Source organism: Lithobates pipiens, unplaced genomic scaffold (assembly GCF_037356315.1).
Source record: "Lithobates pipiens isolate NorthernLeopardFrog02 unplaced genomic scaffold, aLitPip1_a1.2 Scaffold_51, whole genome shotgun sequence".
Classification (NCBI taxonomy): Eukaryota; Metazoa; Chordata; class Amphibia; order Anura; family Ranidae; genus Lithobates; species Lithobates pipiens.
Genome location: NW_027507874.1, coordinates 3,185,207 through 3,207,329, shown reverse-complemented (window position 1 = coordinate 3,207,329; position 22,123 = coordinate 3,185,207). Strand labels below are relative to the sequence as shown.

Here is a 22,123-nt window from a genome sequence, read left to right as displayed (position 1 = left end):
GAAAAAAAGGACGTCAATTTTGTTTGGGAGGCACGTCGCATGACCGCGCAATTTTTGCAATTCAGCACTGCTTCGATTTAACTAAAAAGTGCTCTGGTCTTTGGCCAGCCAAGTGGTCCGGGGCTTAAGTGGTTAATGCTTCTATTGCAATAAACCTTTCAGCCATCCTCCAAGTCAGGGGTGTCAAACTCGATTTCATTGCGGGCTGTGTCAGCGTTATGGTTGCCAGTTGTATCCGTATGACTAGATGTCCAGAGCACTGTGAGCTTTGCAGCCCCTGAAAACTAGATTGGATAGAGCCGCGTAAGACCTGAGGACAGCAGCCTCCATGGTGATGGCCGGGTTCTGTTTAGGCTGGGAATACCACCATCTGACCGTCACTAGGGCGGCTGCCCAGTAGTATACAAGGAAATTTGGAAGGGCCAATCCCCCACTGGACAGGGGGAGATAGAGGGTATGCTGTGCCACCCGGGGGGGGGGTGACCTGCCCAGACAAAGGTGGTCACAATACTGTCTAGCTTCTGGAAGAAGGATCGGGGGATAGGGGTAGGTGTCTGTCTGAAAAAAATATAGCCATTTAGGAAGATATATAATTTTAATTAAGTTCCCCCTGCCCACGGTTTTGAGGGGGAGGTTGCGCTATGTGACACATCGTTTGGTTAGCTGGTCCAACACCGGGAGGACGTTCCTGTCCAGGTAGCCCCCACTTCGTGGGATCCACCTTCACCCCAAAGTATGTGAATTCTTCTACCCAATGCAGAGGTGTGTGGGAGTCAGCACGGGGTAATGTTGGATGGAGTGGGAACAAAACTGATTTGTCCTAATTGATACGAACCCCTGAATATCGGCTGAAGGTGTCAAATTGGGCCAGAGCAGATCGTAAGGGAAGTAGAGGCATCTGCCAGATATAGGAGGGAGTCATCTGCATACAGAGATAATTTTTCTTCTAATGGGCCTACCTTTAAGCCTCTTTCCTAATGAGGGACGCAAGTGGTTCCAGGGCTAGGACGAAGAGGGCATCCCTGTCGAGTCCCCCTCCCTAGAGGGAAGGAGTCCGACAGGATCCCATTGGTACGTATACGGGCCCTAGGGTGTGCACATAACATCTGCAGCCATAACAGAAATCGGGGGGCTGAAGCCAAATCTAGAGAGGACCGTCCACAGGTAGCCCCACTCGACCGAGTCGAAGGCCTTCCCGGCATCGAGTGAGGCCACCACCCCAGGATTGTCTGGATCTGCGACTGGTCTGCGTGGACCAGGGCTGTAATAACCCTGTTCAGGAGGTTCGCAAGGATTTTTGCATCAACATTAAGGAGGGAGATAGGACAGTAAGAGGAACATAGGGTAGGATCCTTGCCAGGCTTGGGAATAACTACGTCACACCCCGAGTCTGAAAGGGTCCCAGACTTCGACGCCTGAGACAGAATCGACTGCAGTCCGGGAGCCAGGTCCTCTATGTAGGTCTTATAAAATTTGACCGGGAACCCTTCCAGGCCCGGCGTTTTGCCTGTCCGCATCATTTTTAGAGCCAACTGTATCTCCTCTATAATGGGGGCATCAAGTATGTTTGGCGGAAGTGGTGGTGAGAACAGGGATGTCAATATCCTCAAGGTAGTCATCAAGGTCCTTCTGGTCATAGGTCATCCTGGAGCTGTAAAGTTGTTGGTAGTGTTGTGCTTTTTAAGGACCTTTTCCCGCACAATATTTACTAAGTAATTTTTAACGAAGATATTTTTAAGATACAGAATCAGTCTATATGACACAGTCTATATATGTGAAACTTATTCACGGAGACGAGTGATCATACAAAATAGCTACATTTATTGGTTGACAGAAAACAAATATTTACATGAAATATTAAAATACAGATTACATTACTTGATCATTTTGACAATTAATGGAAACACCCTCAAACTGGGCGTAGTAATACCTTGGACACAATTATCACCATCATCACTTCTCGGTAGAATCAATAACCTTTTGATACTTGACAATTAAACAGAATGTCTGTATTTCACACGCCCAACCGTTACTATACTGCAGGTAAGTAAGTGGTTAACAATGTGAAATAAATTAGACATTTGTTTGTCAATAAAGTTGGCATCTATGCAAAAAGAAATTCAATGAAAATTTAAATTTAGAGAAAAATCTAAAAGGCGGTTATTGATTAGGGAGAAATATTTTCAATAATAGAACATTCAAAAAAATCAATATTTAAGAGAACATAGAATAGATGATAAACATATATTTACCCATTTCCAATATGGCTACTAGTGTGGATTGTTGGTTACCAGGAATTTTAAGATGGCTGCCGTGGCTTCAACATGGATCCTTTTACAGAGGAATTACTTTGTGTGACCTCCGAGTTCCAAGGAGCAGGGATCTTCATGAATGTAAAAATGTGTATTCATGCATGTCTTCCAGTGTCCCTTCTCAGGGGGGGTCCCTAAGCTTCCCCCTGACTCTCTCCCCCCAGCTCTCCTCCGAGCTTTTTTTTCCTTCCCCCTTCTGGCCATCTTTCTAGTTTCTTAAATATCCTCTTAAACAAAAAGATCATAAAATTATACTAAGTTCTGCCCAGAGGGTATGTGTTCCCTCCTCATTGGCCGGCAACATGTAATGGTTAGCTTTCCCGGGAGTCTCGTGATTTTAAGGTAATAGCACCTTCAACCACCAGGTGTCTCACATGTGTTTGGTGTTTTATTTCTTTAAGTTAATATTTTTTTATTTCTGTAATATGCGTTCGTTGTTTATATATGTTCTAACGAATATATCTCAAATGTTCAAGAATTATGGCATAATATAAGATACGCTTTAACATAATTTTCAATAATCACTTGCATAAAATGGTGATATATATGTATATCAATGTATATCTGTTAATCTTTAGTCCATTTAGAAAGGACACAGGTTAGATATATATCAAACAAATCACATAAAATTATTATCTATATGGATACACGTATAATTCGGGTATCCAATCAATATTTGTTTATCTAAACCTAGGTTAAATTCTTATACAATTATAATTATATGTTTTTTCATAATACTAATTTGTTGCTAAAACACTTCTACTTATAATCACACTTTCATATATAATTTCTTTATGACAAAGTTCTTTAGATCATTAGATACTAAAATTATAATCTCAGTTGTGACCTATGTAGAATTTAAATGGCTTAGAAAAATATGGATGATACTGGTATATGAATCTTACAGCATGTTTTGAGATGAACTCTGAGCTTCCAATAAATGATTAAATGACTTAGTTGGGACCTTCAATAGATTTTGTTGGATAAGGCGTCAGCTATTTGCACGGTTGTAAATTGTCCAAATAGTCTTTTTACTTATGCACAATGGGGTTCTCTAGTTAAGGGTTATTTCCATGTGATAAATACTTATGCAAGTTTGACCTTCTCACTCTAACCAACAAAATAAGTAAACAGCTTTTTGTTTGGTGACAGAAAATACCATTGTTTCAGCGAGTTTCTTTTTTTTTTTAACACAGGTTTTGTAAAAGTTTAAAAAGAACTAATCCTTTTAACATTTGGAAAAAACCTGCGAGATCTTGTACTTTGCTTTAAAGGTCTCCAAGAGGTCACAGTTCAATAATATCAACATTATAGTTCATCCACTTTTTTTTTTTTTTAGGCCTACTGAAATCCCTCATCTCTGCCAGCGAATATTAAATGTATTTCTTCAAGAATTCACAACAGTAGTAGGTGGCAAAGTATTGGTTAATGCCTTGGGGGGCAGAGAGGAGGACCCCATCTTGCCCCTGGATCTGTGCAATGGTCGTTACCCCCGACTGCTCCCTAGATAACCAAGCCAGGGGACGTCCCGTCTTTTCCCCCTGCTCAAAAATACAGGGACGTTCGCAGAAGGAGGGCCTGCTGGGTCAGGGAGTAAAGTCGGGTATAGTGTTGGGGGTCATGGGACCTAACATATAGGGCCTCTTGTCTAGTCGCCTCGTCCTCCACCCCCGAAACCTCAGCCCTATGGTCTCTCCTCATAGCAGCTATGATTGACTGGTATTGTCCCCTTGAGGAGGCCTTGAAGGCATCCCATATAGAGTTCTCTGCAGCCGTTCCCAGGTTGTCCGACCAGAACTGTTTCAGTGTGTCATGAAATTGGGGTTCTACCTCCTTGTCTGATACCCAGAACCTAGAAAGTCTCCAGAGTCTGTCAGATGGGGCTGTCGTTAGCTCAAGGGATAGTAACAATGGAGCATGGTCTGAGATTCCCCTGGGAAGGATAGTAATGTCCCGAACTCTGTGCAGGACAGGCACCGCCACGTATGCAAGATCAATACGTGAAAAGAATTTGTGGGTAGCCGAATGGCAGGTGATGGCGAACCTTGGCACCCCAGATGTTTTGGAACTACATTTCCCATGATGCTCATGCACTCTACAGTGTAGTAGAGCATCATGGGGAATGTAGTTCCAAAACATCTGGGGTGCCAAGGTTTGCCAACACTGTCCTAGAGCGAGGGTGTCTCCACCTCCACACATACGTGACACCGTATGTATCAGCCCACACTGCCAGCCCTTGATGAGTCGTGCCCGTCGTGGCACATCTATCAATGCCAGAGTCCGGGACAAGGTTAAAATCTCCCATCAGTATTAAATTATCCAGGGGGAACTGCACCAGCTTGGCTGAGATCAGATTCAGCAGCTTGAGGGATGCGGGAGGTGGCAGATACAAACCCACCAAGACCCACGGCAGGTTATGAATCGATGCATGGACCAGTACAAATCTGCCACCAGGACAGAGAACCAGATCAAGGAGTTTGAATGGGAGGGTTTTTAAAACAAGGATGCTGACTCCTCTGGCAAAGTTAGAATAGGTGGAGTGGTAGTGATGACCTACCCACGGTTTTTTAAAGCTGAGGGTTTTGCTTCCTACCAAGTACGTCTCCTGTAACACACAGATGTGGGGGTTGCGTCTTTTAATAAATTGGAAGACTAAGGAACACTTAAACTGAGAATTCAATCCCTGTGTGTTCCAAGAGAGGATGTCAAGCTTAGCCATATAAGTTTCTTAATAAGGTGTAGGCAGGATTAACACATTTTACAAATCCTGGCTCACTTCATACGGCCAGAAATGGTCAGAGGAAAGGACCAGGTCTCATCAACAATGCAAGTATAGTAGTCAAAAACATTACTGTCAAGCAACATAAGCCCATGAACTGATAGCTGTAAACGTGTATCAACTTACCCGAACTCCCCTCCCCCCCCCCAACCTCGAATGAGGGCTTGATCCCCAAAACAAAGAGCAGCCCTAAGGCTGAACATGAAGGCAGTGAGCAAGAGGCAACTACCCTCTGTGAATCAGAACAGACAAATTTACTTGAGAAATCCAGTATAGGAGCATCAGTATGGATCACCCGGAACTCCGGGGGTACAGTTCTTAGGGGGAAGAGTCATCAAACCTCCCATAGCAGGACAGGATCAGAGTGAGGGGGAGGGGTCCCTAAAGGAGCCTGACAGGCGGTTTGTAGAAGTGTCAAAGGATCCCATCCGCAGTACAAACATCTCCCCACCCCGTTGCTATCTGTACAGGAGGATAGGGGAAAAAAAGGTGGGGGGGGGCACTATGGGGTGAATGAGCAGTTGTATAGGTAGTTATATAACCCTGTGATGGGTGTCTATTGCCGCTACCATATGGGGGGAGTGGGGGAAAACCAGGGGCCAGCTCCTAAAGGGGGGGGGGGGGGTGCAGATCATGGAATTTCGATTCCACATAGCCCGAGTCAGTGGGAGAATGTCACATGGTGCGGCATCTCTGGTAGTCGGTGTAGTTGCCCACATAGCGGGAGGTAACATATCCTCCCTCCGGCACCTAAATGTGACCCTTCCTGGCAAAAGTGGGGACCCCTAGTGACATACACACAAGTCCAAGCAGGGGGAAGAAGTGTGAAGAGACTCATCTTTGCAGTGTTTCTGCCAATGCGGCCGCCTCTCTGGGTGAAGTAAAGAATTGCACATGTTCTCCATCTTGTACTCTCAGCTTGGCGGGAAAGAGCATGCTGTACTTGACCCCCTTTTCTCTCAGCATGGCCCGGACCAGGTCAAATGACTTGCGTTGCCTCTGTTTCCACAGAGTAATCTGGAAAGATTAGTAGTTTTGTATTTTTGTATTTCAGCTTACCCTGTAGACGAGCCGCCCGGAGCACCGTGTCTCTATTTCTGTAATGGAGGAGTTTGAAAATAAAGGTGCATGGGGGTGCTCCCTGTGGACCTCTGGTCGCTGGCATGCTGTGGGCACGTTCGATGGAGAAGTGTGGGGAGTAACAAGCTTGTGGGAGCAGAGATGGTATCAGTCGTTCCATGAAGGTAACCAGGTCTGAGCCTTCGGCACCCTCCGGGAGGCCGAGGACCCGCAAGTTGTTCCGGCGATTCCGGTTTTTGGTGTCCTCAGCTCTGTCTTCAAGGACCCTCGCCTTGGATTTCAGGAATTGCAGGTCCGTATGGTGTTCCCTGGGAGGGGACACTGTGACGTCACCACGCTGTATGAGAGGAGGAAGGGCTCCCGAGTTTCCCGGCCGGCTTGTATTTATTTACATGATTGGATATACTTTTTTTTTATGTAAGTGCATCCCTTTTTATGATTAAAGAATATTAATGGTTTTACGCTATGGGAAGTTTCTCTTTCTTTTCTGAGCATATTCATTGCTTGGTAATGGGAGTGTGGGGCAACGTAATGACCTACAGGATATGAAGTGTCGCCCCTGGGAAAGCAAGACACCTGGTACAGGCGAGACGTTGCGATTGGCTCTTACCATAATGCTCCTTACACTTTTACCATCTGGTAAGCGCAATCTTTTGTCGGTGGCTGGGCACATTTTTGATACTTGTGTGGAATCCCCGTGGTGCGTTCATTTGATGCTCAGCGATTCGCTTTCAACACTAAAAAAAAATTCTTTTACTGTGGACTTTTATTAACTCAATAAGTGAAAGACTTCATGGTGAAAGTAGTGCTGTTTACTGACAATCGTGACAGTTACTTTTATTTGTTGGTGCAGCTCTCTTTTTTTCCTTCCCTGTTCCCTTTGAGTGTCCTCCATGCTGGAGACCCTTCTCTCCACCTCCAACACCCGCTCTCTGAATTTGTCCATGTCCCGGCGGATAAGGGCCGTCTCCGTCCAGACATGATTGATCTTCACCGTTAGGGTGGATTGGCAGGTGGAGATCGCCTGCATCAGGGCGTCAAAGGCTGGGGAACCGGCCTGGATCACGCCGTCAGGCCGAGGCGCTGTCTGTGTCTCCATGTGGCAGGCCAAGGAGGGGGGATGCCCGGGCTTTGACGGCGTGTCTACAGCGTTGGTGGTTTGTCTCTTCTGTGACCCCTTTTTGTTCCTTCTCATTCCCTGACAGTCAGGGGGGTAGTCTAAGGGGTATGAACACAGATCCGTGCCGATTCCACACTAGGATAAGCAGAGGATTAGAATCCAGAGCGGGAGCTCAGCAGCTAAGCGTCTGCTCCCAGCGCCATCTTGGACACGCCCCCCACATTACAGTACATTACCTCCCTCCTTAAAGCGGGATTCCACCCTAAAGTGGAACCTCCGCTGATCGGATCCCTCCCCCCCTCAGGTGTCACAATTGACACCTTTCAGGGGGGAGGGGGGTGGAGATACCTGTCAAAGACAGGTATTTTCACCCACTTCCGGGCATAGACTCCCACGGGAGTCTACGCCATTTCCTGCCCTGCCGCGCTGTCTCCTGGGACACACACGGGTCCCAGAGACAGCGCAGAAATTTCCTATTGCGCGGCGCGGCTCGCAGTAGGGAACCGGGAAGTGAAGCCGATTCACTTCACTTCCTGATTCCCTCACCTAGAATGGTGGCGGCAGCAGCCGAGAGCCGAGCGATCGATCGGCCTCGGCTGCCGGCATCGCTGGAACCCGGGACAGGTGAGTGTCCATTTATTAAAAGTCAGCAGCTGTAGTATTTATAGCTGCTGGCTTTTAATATTTTTTTTTGGGTGGAATCCCTCTTTAACTTGTGCTGCTGTCAGGGAGAAGTTGGGGGCGGAGCTGGGCAGCAGAAAGTGCAGTGTCTGGAGGAGGACCAGAGGAGGGCCGGAGTCAGCTGCCAGGAGTCTGCTGAATGCTGAGACCAGGGGAGGCTGAGATGAGGGGGTGTTGCAGCTGCACAGAGAGGTGCAGGATCTGTAGGCGGAGTTCTGTCCTCCTCTCTGCTGCCGACTGCTGAGATGGGGTGGGGGGCAGTGATGAACCTTTCCACAGCTGCATGGAGAAGCACAGGATCTGGCAGAGGAGTTATGTCGTCCTCTCTGCTGCCGACTGTTGAGACAAGGTGGGGAAGGAGACAAGGGGGGTTCCACAGCTGCAGGAGAGGTTTGAGGGACACATGAAATGGCCCGATTGGTCGGATTCGGCCCCTGGGCCTTGTGTTTGACACGTTCTCTAAGTTATTGAAAACAAAGCGACCTGGACCCTGACCACCACAGTAAGGGGTCCTCTTCCTACTGACCTCCAGTGAGTTCATTTTAGTAGGGGGTTCCCTGAGACTAGAATACTTTTTTAACGGTTCCTCTAAAGGAAACCAGTTGAGAAAGGCTGGACTAGATCTTGAATTGTGTAGAGGTGTTCCAGTAATGAGATGGATTGTTATGGAGCAGTTATAATGAGTATTATTACAATAATATATTTTAGGAGCTGGCCCTTCTGAATCATCTACAATACAAAAATAATAATAATATAAAAAAATATTTACAACAATATTAATAATAAAAAATTATTATTACTACAGTAATATATTTTAAAAGCTTGTCCTTCTCTAAATCATCTACAATAATAATAATAATGACAATATCTATTATAACTACAGTAATATATTTTAGGAGCTGGGGTTGCTGAATCATCTACAGTACAAACAAAAATAATAAAAACAATAATGATAATATTATCAATAATAATGACAATAGTATTATTATTATTAATAATAATAAATATGATTACACTAATATATTTTAGGAGCTGGCCCTTCTGAATCATCTACAATACAAAAATAATAATTAAAAAAAATGATAATATCATTGATAACAATAATATTAATAATAAAAAATGATTATTACTGCGGTAATATATTTTAAAAGCTTTTCCTTCTCTAAATCATCTACAATAATAATAATGACAATATCTTATTATTAATACAGTAATATATTTTAGGAGCTGGTGTTTCTGAATCATCTACAGTACAAACAAAAATTATAATAAAAACAAAAATAATGACAATACTATTATCAATAATAATGACAATGGTGGTATTATTATTATTATTATTATTATTATTAATAATAAGAATAATAATAAATATGATTACACTAATATATTTTAGGAGCTGGCTCTTTTGAATCATCTACAATATAATACTATTTAAAAAATTATAATATTAATGACAACAATAATATTAATAATAAAAAATGATTATTACTACAGAAATATATTTTAAAAGCTTGTCCTTCTCTGAATCATCTACAATAATAATAATAATAATATCTATTATTATTACTACAGTAATATATTTTAGGAGCTGGTGTTTCAGAATAATCTACAGTACAAACACAAATAATAATAAGAACAATAATAATGATATCAATAATAATGACAATAGCATTATTATTAATAATAAGAATACTACTACTAATAATAATAAATTTGATTACACTAATTTATTTTAGGAGCTGGTCCTTCTAAATCATCTACAATACAAAAATAATAATAATGACAATATCGATGATGATTAGTATTATTATAGTGCTATATTTTAGAAGCGGCCTTTCTAAATCATCTACAATACAAAAATAATAATAATAAAAATTACAATATCAATAATGATGATTATCATTACAGTAATCTGTCAGAAGCCAGCCATTCTGAATCATCTACAATACAAAAATAATAATAATAATGATAATAATATCAATAATAATAATAATGACAATAGTATTATTAATAATAATAAGAATAATAATAGTAATAACAATAAATATTATTACAGTATTATAATTTAGGAGCTGACACTTCTGAATAATCTACAATACAATAATAATAATAAAAAATGATAATATTAATGACAACAATAAAATTAATAATAAAAAATTATTATTATTACAGTAATATATTTTAAGAGCTTGCCCTTCTAAATCATCTACAATAATAATTATAATGGCAATAATTATTATTATTATTACAGTAATATATTTTAGGAGCTGGTGTTTCTGAATCATCTACAATACAAAAATAAAAACAATAATAATGATAATATTATTATCAATAATAATAATGACAATAGTATTATTAATAATAATAAGAATAATAATACTAATAGCAATAAATATTATTACAGTATTATAATTTAGGAGCTGGCACTTCTGAATAATCTACAATATAATAATAAAAAATTATAATATTAATGACAACAATAATATTAATAATAAAAAAAAATAATACTAATAATAAATATTATTACAGTAATATATTGTCGGTGCTGACCCTTCTAAATTATCTACAATGCAAAAATAATAATAATGACAATATTAATAATAATGATTATTATCATAGTGATATATTTTAGGAGCTGGCCTTTCTGAATTCTCTACAATACAAAAATAATAATAATGACAATATCAATAATAATAATGATTATTATTCCAGTAATCAGTTAAAGGCCATTCTGAATCATCTACAGTGCCCTTCAGTGGCAACCAGCAGTGCCACCTCTCAGTGCCCGTCAGTGCAGCCTCATCAGTGCACTTCAATGAAGGAGAAAAATGACCTGTTTTCAAAATTTTATAACAAACTTGAATTTGTTTTGTTTTTTTTGTGTCAAAGTGTCACAGCGCTGAAAGCTGAAACTCGGTCTGGAGAAGGGGGGGGGGGGGTTGAAAGTGCCTGGTAAGCAAGTGGTTAATACTCGCCATCATTTTATGGTTATTACTATTATTTTGTACTGTAGATGGTTTAGAAGGAGCAGCTCCTACAATATCTTGCTGTAATGATAATAATTGAGTAAAGTCAGATGATACACAAAGGCCACTTCTTATAAAATAGGACTCCTCACACACTGCATATAGTCCCACATTTATCTATCTGCCTTCCAGCTTGCCCTTCTGCAAGATGGCCGCTAAACTACTTCCTGTCTCAGCGGGTCGCATTTGGCTACGGAACTGACGTTCCGTCGTCGCCATCTTGCTACACCCCATACTCCTCTATAGTAAGGCTACTCTGAGAAGGGGAAAGCGGACATCTTGTTACGCCCACCAGAGTTTTGCATTTTGCACTTATATTTAACAGTAAAGTGAGTTAATATACTAAAATCCAGTACTTAAAACTCCGTCTGACTGTTATGATGTTGAATTTTAAAAGCAGCAGCAAGCCTGCCAATCTCACAAGTTTGCTAATCTGACAGAAGTTCGCTGCATTTACAATTCAATATCTAACCAGTTATACGGATTTCTAAGTACTATATTTCACTATACAAACTCACTTTCTTGTTAAAGATAAGTGTAAAATGGAAAACTCCGGTGGGTGTAACAAGATGTCCGCTTCCCCCTTCTCTTGTGTATCCTTACTATGGAGGCGTGTGGGGGTGTAGCAAGATGGCGGCGACGAAACGTCACTTCCGTAGCCAATGCCATGGATCGCTGAATGTGATGAAAGAATGTAGAAATGTCGCACATGCGCAGTAGTAAGCGGATGTTGCGCAAATCATATGCGCACCTCCGGAAGAGGCAGGACTAGGTTGATGACGTCAGTCTGTAGAAGGACTACAGAGAGAAGGTGGAGAGTGGTAGCGGAGGAATCTGGTAGCGGAGGAATCTGGTAGCGGAGTCCGGTATGGAGGTACAGAGGGGGAGGGGGTCTGGTGTGATTGGGGAAGCTCTGCCACAGACAACCTGCTCTGTGGCACTGACTCACAGGTTGTCTGTGGATTTTTGCATTCTTAAAGGGATAGTCCACCTTGTGCATCAATGTGATAAATGCATTCACCACGTGCAAAATAAACAATGTACATTTTGCAATGTTTGTATTGGATCCTGCAGAGCATTGCACCTGTGATGAGTGTATGAGGGGGTGCAATGTCCTGCCCCCTCTGCTTTGTATGGAGATACCAATGGATGATGTCACCTCACTGGACTCCATTGAGATCTACACGTCCCTGGCCACAGGGGGAGATGAGACTTGTAGTCTTCCCATTTACAAAATGGATGTGTGTTTCCTGTGCTGGAAGGTGGAGGGAGATCGGTGACTATGCGCTCGCTGATCTCCCCTTCCTACTAGTGACGCAAACAATGTCACCTCTAGCTCTGTGTCACTGTCCCCAGCCAGTATAGCTGAGAAGAAGCTAATAATGCGCAATCTGTGTCCTATTAGCTTCATTGGAGGACAGGTGAGACATAAGGGGGTCAGTTATACCTCTAATGTCTTAATAAAGAGAAGAAGATGCATACAGGCACGGACGTATGATCATAAATACATGTCAGGGCGCCTATGTATCAAAACATTGATTGCAATGCCAATGTTACAGATCTCCAGACCAATCATTCTAGGCCCATGGTTGGAGTCCACTTACACGTGTGCGACTTCAAAATCTCGCAATTTCCATTGCAACTTTTACAGTGCAACTTTTAGCTTTGACCATTGTGATTGATTGGCTCTACAAAGTCACACACATAACATTCATCTGCAGCTTTTGCGGGTTTACATTGAAGCCTATGGCCCTCAGGTGGCATGAACTTCGGATCAGAGTAGTGCGGGAACTACTTTTAAAGGTGCACAGATATGAACTGTACTCATTGGGAAACGTGGGCTGCGACTTTGGGCAAATCGCACACGTCTGAACGAGGCCTAAAAGCGGATCTGAAGGCAGCAAATACACTTTTTTTTTCTTTCTTCTTCTTCTTTCAGCGGTCCTGTCCCTCTCCAGCGCCGGTGTTGTGTTGAATACTGTCCCCCGTCGGATAGTGTCCGCCCTGTACTGTGCTTGCGCAGTATGGAGGACAAGGAGATGCTGAAAGTCTCAGAAGATGAACGGCGCCTGCGCACTGATTTCAGGTTGAAGCCCCACCATCCAAGTGGACATAGAGGTAGAATAAAAAATTGCAGAGTGAATCGGTGCCCGAAGCGTGGCGAGTGGCCCTGTTACTAAGGGCTACCGTATGTCCACTTGCATAGTGGGGCTTGAACCTGGACTCAGTGCGCAGGCGCCGCTCATCTTCGGAGTCTCCGTGCCTGTGCTGTACGGGGGGGGGGGGGGGCGCTATCCGATGGGGGGACAGTTTTTGGCAGGACACCGGCATCTTCAATGCAGCTACAATCGCAAGCAAAACCCAACATTTGGACCTTCCAACGGCACCCCAAATAAAATGCAACTTGTTTTTTTTCCTTCGTCATCGCATGAAAATCGCAGCAAAATGCATTTGGATAAATTTGCTCCTTGAGTTTCTTTTGCTGCAACAAACTTGTATAGGGCAGCCTGTTCAGGTGAATGGAGTGCCCTATGCGTGACACGCAGAAATCGTATTTCAATCGAAAAAATGTGAATGAGGTCTTGGGTCCCGTTTAATGATAAACCAAGAACCTATAGGGGCTTCTAAAGCATCGCCTGTGCAAAATATGGAGTACTGAAGTTTGTCACTGTTTCACAGCTACATGCAATGTTAAATTTGATATGATGGGTGTCTACAGTATCTCACAAAAGTGAGTACACCCCTCACATTTTTGTAAATATTTTATTCTATCTTTCCATGTGACAACACTGAAGAAATGACACTTTACTACAATGTAAAGTAGTGAGTGTACAGCTTGTATAACAGTGTAAATTTGCTGTCCCCTCAAAATAACTCAACACACAGCCATTAATGTCTAAACCGCTGGCAGCAAAAGTGAGTACACCCCCTAAGTGATCATTTACAAATTGGGCCCAACGTGTCAATATTTTGTGTGGCCACCATTATTTTCCAGCACTGCCTTAATCCTCTTGGGCATGGAGTTCACCAGAGCTTCACAGGTTGCCATTGGAGTCCTCTTCCACTCCTCCATGACGACATCACAGAGCTGGTGGAAGTTAGACCTTGCGCTCCTCCACCTTCTATTTTAGGATGTCCCACAGATGCTCAATAGGGTTTAGGTCTGGAGACATGCTTGGCCAGTCCATCACCTTTACCCTCAGCTTCTATAGCAAGGCAGTGGTCATCTTGGAGGTGTGTTTGGGGTCGTTATCATGTTAGAATACTGCCTTGCAGCCCAGTCTCTGAAGGGAGGGGATCATGCTCTGCTTCAGTATTTCACAGTACATGTTGGCATTCATGGTTCCCTCAATGAACTGTAGCTCCCCAGTGCCGGCAGCTATTATGCAGCCCCAGACCATGACACTCCCACCACCATGCTTGACTGTAGGCAAGACACACTTGTCTTTGTACTCCTCACCTGGTTGCCACCACACACGCTTGACACCATCTGAACCAAATAAGTTTATCTTGGTCTCATCAGACCACAGGACATGGTTTCAGTAATCCATGTCCTTAGTCTGCTTGTCTTCAGTAAACTGTTTGCAGGCTTTCTTGTGCATCATCTTTAGAAGAGCATTCCTTCTGGGATGATAGTCATGCAGACAAATTTGATGCAGTGTATGGTCTGAGCACTGACAGGCTGACCCTCCTCCCCTTCAACCTCTGCAGCAATGCTGGAAGCACTCATACCTCTATTTCCCAAAGACAACCTCTGGATATGACGCTGAGCACGTGCACTCAACTTCTTTGGTCGACCATGGCGAGGCCTGTTCTGAGTGGAACATGTCCTGTTAAATCGCTGTTTGGTCTTGGCCACTGTTCTGCAGCTTAGTGACCGGTATGAGAGATTGAGAGCGACAATACCAAACTTAACACACCTGCTCCCCATTCACATCTGAGACCTTGTAACACTAATACTGGCCATACACTATACGAAAAATCGGCTGAACCAATTTTTGATAAACGAACATTCTGCCGTGAGCGCAAACGATAGTGCCATCATGTAATGACCGATTAAAACTTCAGCGGACATAATGGTTGAATTTTTTTTTTTTACAAATAGTGCAGACAGTTCGGACAGGAAACACATTAACCTTTCAATTTAAACTTCTTCTAGGGCTGTTAAAATTTTCGTGTTTGATTAATTGATTTATTTTTTATTAATCGACTAATTTCGATTAATTATAACGCACAGTAAAGTCAGTTTATATAGTGAAATACAGGACTTACAACTCCGTCTGACTACTTAGATCTTGAATTTTAAAAGCAGCGGCAACCCTGCTCATCTCACAGGTTTGCTAATCTGACAGAAATTTGCTGCTTTTATATTTCCACATCTAAGTAGTCAGACGGAGTTCCATGTCTTGTATTTCACTATATAAACTGACTTTACTGTTATAAATACGTCTAAAATGCATAACTCCGGTGGGTGTAACAACATGTCCGCTTTCCCCCTTCTCTGTGTATCCTTACTGTGGACGAGTGTGGGGTGTAGCAAGATGGCTGGCGACGGAACGTCACTTCCGTAGCAAACTGCAATGGGTCGCCGAATATGTTGTTACAGAGGCACTTGGGGAAGGGGGGAGGAGGCCAGTGACGTCGATGTCAGTGGATCTCTGACAGAACTCCCTGAAGACCCGGAAGCCAGCGTAGAGGTGAGTATCGATCAAAAGAATTAACGATTAATCGAGGAATTAATCTTTACATTTTCCAGCCCTAAAAATTTACAAACCTGTCCTTCATTTTTTCGGCTCAAAAATATCCCAAAGATTGTCAATTTTGTGCCCATTAACCGGCTGAAAAATGAACAGACTGTCTAAATGACCGACTTTCAGGCAATTTTTTTTTTTTTTTTGTGTATCGTTTACGGCCAGCATTAGGCTACTTTCACACTGAGGCGCTTTCCTGGTGTTATAGTGCTAAAAATAATGCCTGTAAAGAGCCTCTCCTCTCATTCCAGTGTTGAACGCCTTTCACACTGGAGTGGTGCGCTGGCAGGATGCCAAAAAAGTCCTGCAAGCAGCATCTTTGAGGCACTGTAGGAGCAGTGTGTACAATCAATGGGCAATGCCACCGGAGTGCGCAGGCTAAAGTGCTGCTTTTAACCCTTTTTCGGGCGTTAGTGGGGGGGGGGATTTAAAAGCCGCTAGCGGGCGAAAAGGTCTGCAATAGCGACGGTAAATCACATATTAAAAATAGTGATGCTTTACTGCCAATGCCCCCAACCCCCCCCCCCCCCCCTACACCCTATTGTGAAAGTGGCCTTTATAGTGAGGTTTTTTTTTTGTTTTGTTTTTTTGTGTTTTAAAACGCCCTTTTTCTTTTTTTTTTTCCCCTTCTTTTTTTTTTTTTTTTTTTTTATGGGATCAAAAACATTGGTGAGTCGTGTTTTATCTGCGTTTTATTGACTTTAGAGCGTTTTGACCGTTGAAGTACTCCTTTCAGAACCCATTAGTTTTTTTACAGACAAAAAAACACCCCAACCAAAAAACAGTCGATAGCATCCTATGTGTGCATGGATACATAGGAAAACATGCTGGAGAGTTTGAGTGCTTTTACTCTGCCGGCCACAGGGTATGATGGCGACTCAGCTCTTTCCCATTGCAGCTTGTTACATCTGCTGGCTACTGACTCCTGCCTGCCGCAAGGTATACGGGGTGTTTACCACACTGATGGGCACATTTAATGTAAGGTCCACTCTGATGTGCACAACAAAATGTGCCGATTAGTCTACCTCTTAACATGAAATGTGCCCATCAGAGTGCCCCATAACAAAATGTGTATTAGTGTGCCCCTTAACATAAAATAAGGGGCATTCTCATGGGCATATTTAATGTAAGGTTTACTCTGGGCACAACAAAATGTGCCCATCAGCGTGCCCCTTAACATAAAATGTGCCCATCAGCGTGCCCCTTAACATAAAATGTGCCCATCAGCGTGCCCCTTAACATAAAATGTGCCCATCAGCGTGCCCCTTAACATAAAATGTGCCCATCAGCGTGCCCCTTAACATAAAATGTGCCCATCAGCGTGCCCCTTAACATAAAATGTGCTCATCAGCGTGCCCCTTAACATAAAATGTGCTCATCAGCGTGCCCCTTAACATAAAATGTGCTCATCAGCGTGCCCCTTAACATAAAATGTGCCCATCAGCGTGCCCCTTAACATAAAATGTGCCTTCAGCGTGCCCCTTTATTTTATGTTACGGTTCACTCTGATGAGGACACATGATGTAAAGGGGCACTCTGACGGGAACACCTGATGTAGAGGAGCAATCTGATTATGGCATGTTGATGGGGACAAATGATGTAAGGGGCACTCTGATGAAGAAACCTGATGCAAGAGGGCACTCTGACGGGAATACCTGATGTAAAGTGGCACTCTTTTATGGGGATACCTGTATAAGAAGATACGCTGACTGTGGCAACTGATTAATGGTGGTAGTCTGGGGGGCAACCAATGTAATGAATTTCGCTGGTAGGGGCACCTGATGTAAGGGGGAACACTATTGGGGACATTTACAGAGTGTGTGTGGAGGAAACTGTAAGAAAAGCACTAGAGAGCCTGGCTTGTGCCAAATTAAGGTAAGTAGGCATGTACAATCTTTCATGGCACAGACTTGTGATTTGGACCTTTTTTAGTTACCGGACCTCCTTGAATTTTAACTCCCTACCCCTGCTGTATATAGTTGGTATTGAATGCTTCCATCTTCATTTTTTTTATTTTATTTTTCTGATAGATGGAACTTTAACCAATAACGCATTTGGAGATATTTCACAGTCCCGTCAAAAAGATGGAGGATAAAGGTGACAATGACCGCAGTCTCTGTGAAGATGATCTTGGTGATAAGCTAAACGTGCGGAAAAGGCGGTCTACTCGCAGGACGTCTCGCATATCTGCATCTGTTGGAAGAGAATCCACCTTCCGTACCAATGTTACTGCACCCGGTGACCAGACAAAAACCTCAAACCCTGACTCTTGTGAGGAGGAACATTTAGATGGACATGATGGATTTTCAGCCCAACAGAAAAATATTCGAGTGAAAAAAAAACATGTGTCCTCATGTGAAGAAGACCCATCCCGGAAAGAAGAAGAACATGTGTCCTCCAGGGAAGCAGACACATCTGGGAAAGCTGAAGAAGATGTGTCCTCCAGGGAAGAAGGCACATCTTCTGGTGCAAATGATCTGGGGAACACTGAGACTTTTCTAGTTCAAGACTCTCCTGTTGCTCAGCATAAAGGGAAACAGGACGTGTTGAAGTTAGGCCGATCCAAAGAGATATCGGAGGACCTCAGGAAACAAGTTGTTGAAGCTCATAAGAGTGGAAAGGGTTACAAAAGGATTGCCAAAAACTTGAATCTGCATCTGTCTACAGTCAGAAAGATCATTTACAAATGGAAAAAATTCAGCACGGTCGCCACTCTCCCTAGGAGCGGGCGTCCTACAAAGATCGGTGCAAAGGCACGCAACACAATCCTCAAACATATAAGGGACAACACTACGGTGACGGCAAAGGACCTGAAGGCATCTCTGGCACTTGATAATATTAATGTTCATGAATCTACTATAAGGAAAACTCTGAGCAAGTGGTGTTCATGGGACTTTACCATGGAGGAGGAAACAGCTCCTCAACAAGAATAATTGGAGTCTGCCTTAAGTTTTCTGAAGACCACCTGAAACTTTTACAGCCCCAATGGAACGTTTTTCTATAGAGAAACATTAAGCTGTTTTAGTATAAATACATAGCATTATGTTTAGCCACTTCAGCCCTGAAATATTTTACCCCCTTCCTGACCTGGCCATTTTTTGCGATGCGGCACTGCGTAGATTTAATCGAAAATTGCACGGTCGTGCGACGCTGTACCTAAACAAAATTGACATTCTTTTTTTTTTTTTCCCCCCACACAAATAGAGCTTTCTTTTGGTGGCATTTGATCACCTCTGCGTTTTTTATTTTTGCGCTATAAACAAAAAAAAAAGTGTAAATTTTGGGAAAAAAAACACTATTTTGTACTTTTTGTTATAATAAGTATCCCCCAAATTTTTTCTTCAAAAACAAACTTCATCAGTTTAGGCCAATATATACTCTTCTTCATGTTTTTGGTAAAAAAAAAAATTCGCAGTAAGCATAAATTGGTTGGTTTGGGCAAAAGTTATAGCGTCTAAAAATGGGAAAGATTTATGGCTTTTTTTTTTCTTACTAGTAATGGCGTTGATCTGCGATTTTTAGCGGTACTGCAACATTGTGACAGACTGACACATTTTTGGGCCGTTGACATTTATACAGCGATCAGTGCTATAAATATGCACTGATTACTGTGTAAATGTCACTGGCAGGCGATCAAGGGGTTAAATGTGTTCCCTCGTGAGTGATTCTAACTGTATGGGGGTGTGACTGACTGGGGGAGGAGACATATCATTGTTCCAACGTTGGTAGAAACCACACGATCTGTCCCCTGACAGAACAGGGATTTGTGTTCTCGCTCTCGTGCCCCCAATCGCGGGTGGCTGGCGGCGATCACGCCCGCTGGCCACGCACATCGGGTCTCACGGCTGCACCTGCTATGGCTCTTAAAGGGGCAGATGTACATATACGGCGGTTTGCGCAGCAGTGCCATTCTGCCACCATGCATGTATGTGAGGCGGTCGGGAAGTGGTTAAATAGGATACCAAATATTCACCACGACATGGTGGAGGAAAATTCATAGATTTGCTGCCTCGCAGCATTGAGGGATTGCAATTGTTGAGGGACCAATGGCCGCTGTGTGTGTTCTTTTTGGGTTAGTGTAGATATTTGTTCACCTTGTTATATATTATAGTATCCTCATCATTCTTCTGCAGAGGATCAGAATTAGGTTAGCTATGCATTGATAGTGATTCAATGAAAGAAGACCTAAACCCTAAAGCATCGTGTATCACAACTGACGTGGTTTATTTTACCATAGCTTAATGTTTTTAACTTTAACTCCCCCATCCTATTTTTGCATCTCGGTACTGTTAATCTCATCCGGTCTTTTTCAGCCACTTCCGGTCTATATGCACTAGGTCCAGCATTGGCTACCTATCATTGCCAATTGTCAACTGGATTAGTTTGACAGTGACAATGGTGGACCATGCTTGCATAACATGGGTCAGCATGATTGCTTGTAGTCCAGATCAGGGATCTCCAAACTACGGCTCTCCAGCTGTTGCGGAACTACACGTCCCATGAGGCATTGTAAAACGCTGTCATTCACAGACCTGACTGGGCATGATGGGCATTGCAGTTCCTGAACAACTGGAGGGCTGTAGTTTGGAGACCCCCTGGTCTAGATCAAGAGTGCATGCGACATAAGACCAGGACCACATTGTCACCCCATACTGGGAAGTGCCTCTTCATGGACCTTCACGACGGTCACCAGTCATTATTTTAATAAAAGGTGCAGACTTAAAAGTTTGGAAACAATGTTTGAAATTACTTTAACATGTTAAAGATGAACTCCAGCTTTCCTTTCTGTTGTATTGGCTGCTTTCCTGTACTGAAGTTGTTTACTTTCTCACTGCACAATGTAAGCTTCTAAAGTCAGATAGCATTACCCTCATTTCCTGCTGTGTGCAAGAGACCTGCTGCTAGGAAGAGGGAGAAGAGCTCATCAGCGTGATACTTCTCTTTTCACTGTCCAGTCATAGCGTAGAACAGGGACTAGGCCTGAAAGGGCTTTACACTTTAACACATTAAAGTCCCTTCTGCTTTAACATGTTTTTTTTTTTATTTTTTTATTTATGCTTTGGTGATGCTTTAATGACCCTTGTCAAATGCTCTGTGTGCTGATTTTCTATTTGTTTTTATAAAGCCCAGTGGTATCCCCCCCCGTTCAGCAGATTCCCAGCTTATTGGTATCCTCGTTCAATAGATGTGACACCCAACTTTTTTTTTTTCTCTCCCGCTGCTCTCTCTCGCACTTTCTCTTTTTCTCTCTCCCCCCCACTCGCCTCCCACCATATTACTTCCAAGCTGCACACCACATGCGCCGTCTGCTAGTTGCTCTGCTCCAGTCCGGACGTCGCTCACTTTCTTGCTGCTCCTCGCCAAATCTGATTTCTATACCAGACACTCCCAGAATATATACATATTAGAGCTGGGCAATTTTCTCAAAAAAAGTTTTTATTTTTTCTCAAATCGCCTTTCAGGACAACCCCGGAGAGAGTAGCTCCACCTTGCAATCAGGAAACACATGCCCACTTTAAAAACACCTCCTCCTCCTCCATGGCTTCAGTTATTGTGTTTCCTCCTTGGAGGAAGCATGTGCCTGAACCAGGGAGAGCTACACTCTCTGCAGGGGAGTAAGGCTTACCTTTTGTTGCAGGTTGTTTCTCTTTGACCCCCAGCAGCATCTCCACGGGGAGAGGACTCCTGGAGCTCCTGGTCCCGCCATCTCACGGGAGTAAGGACCCTCGGAGTGCCGGCGTCGGGTGCCCGGTGTCCGCTTGTTAGCGCAGGGAGGGCTCTGTTGCTGGCGGAGGCCGCTGCAGGTCAGCGGCATGGCTCCGTTTTCGGCGCCGGGTCCCGGGCGGCGACGGCGTCGTTCACGGTGACGCGCGGGCGCTCTGAGGGGGCGTGGCGCCGTGGTTCAGCGCCTGGAACGCAGGGGTCATGGGGCGGGTCAGGTGACCGTGTGCTTCCGCTTCCGGCCGGCCTTGATGACGCGGCGGCCGGGAAAATTTAAAATGAGAGCTGTTTGTAAAATAGCTGCCTCACTCAAACGATGGAAGAGTGCAAGCCAGCTATGGCGGAGACAGGCGCCCCCAGCACCGGTCCAGCCCAGGTACGTAAGGTGCACTGGCACCCTCTGCTTTACTGTGGGTATGTCTTTGTTTGTTCCCCCCTCTTGGGGGCCTGTCGCTGCAGGTCAGAGGTGGACTTCGCTCTGACCTTTTGCAGCCTAGTTCTGGGGTCTCACTAGTAGGTCTGTTTGGTGGTGGGTCTCTGCACTGGCTTGGTGTTAAGCAACTGGTTGTTGAGAGCTTTTAGTGAATTAAACCTGTATGTCGTTTCAGGAAAAATCACTAGGAAAAGCTAGACCAGGTCAGAGAAAATGTCCT

General features: G+C 43.5%; 1 protein-coding gene across 4 annotated transcripts; it reads left to right on the top strand.

Moving 5' to 3' along the window:
* The first annotated feature begins 11,732 nt into the window (after nucleotides 1-11,732).
* LOC143957141 (uncharacterized) lies at nucleotides 11,733-20,776 on the top strand. 4 transcript variants are annotated; one of them, XM_077467295.1, is made up of 2 exons: nucleotides 11,733-11,872; nucleotides 17,780-20,776. In XM_077467295.1, the coding sequence occupies exon 2, from the start codon at nucleotides 17,834-17,836 to the stop codon at nucleotides 18,680-18,682; it is 849 nt and encodes a 282-aa protein (XP_077323421.1). In that variant the 5' UTR covers nucleotides 11,733-11,872; nucleotides 17,780-17,833; the 3' UTR covers nucleotides 18,683-20,776. The 4 variants fall into 4 exon arrangements, with proteins under 4 accessions (XP_077323421.1, XP_077323423.1, XP_077323422.1 ...); XM_077467297.1 differs by having other exon boundaries at nucleotides 11,736-11,851; XM_077467296.1 differs by having other exon boundaries at nucleotides 11,740-11,864.
* Nucleotides 20,777-22,123: the final 1,347 nt, after the last annotated feature.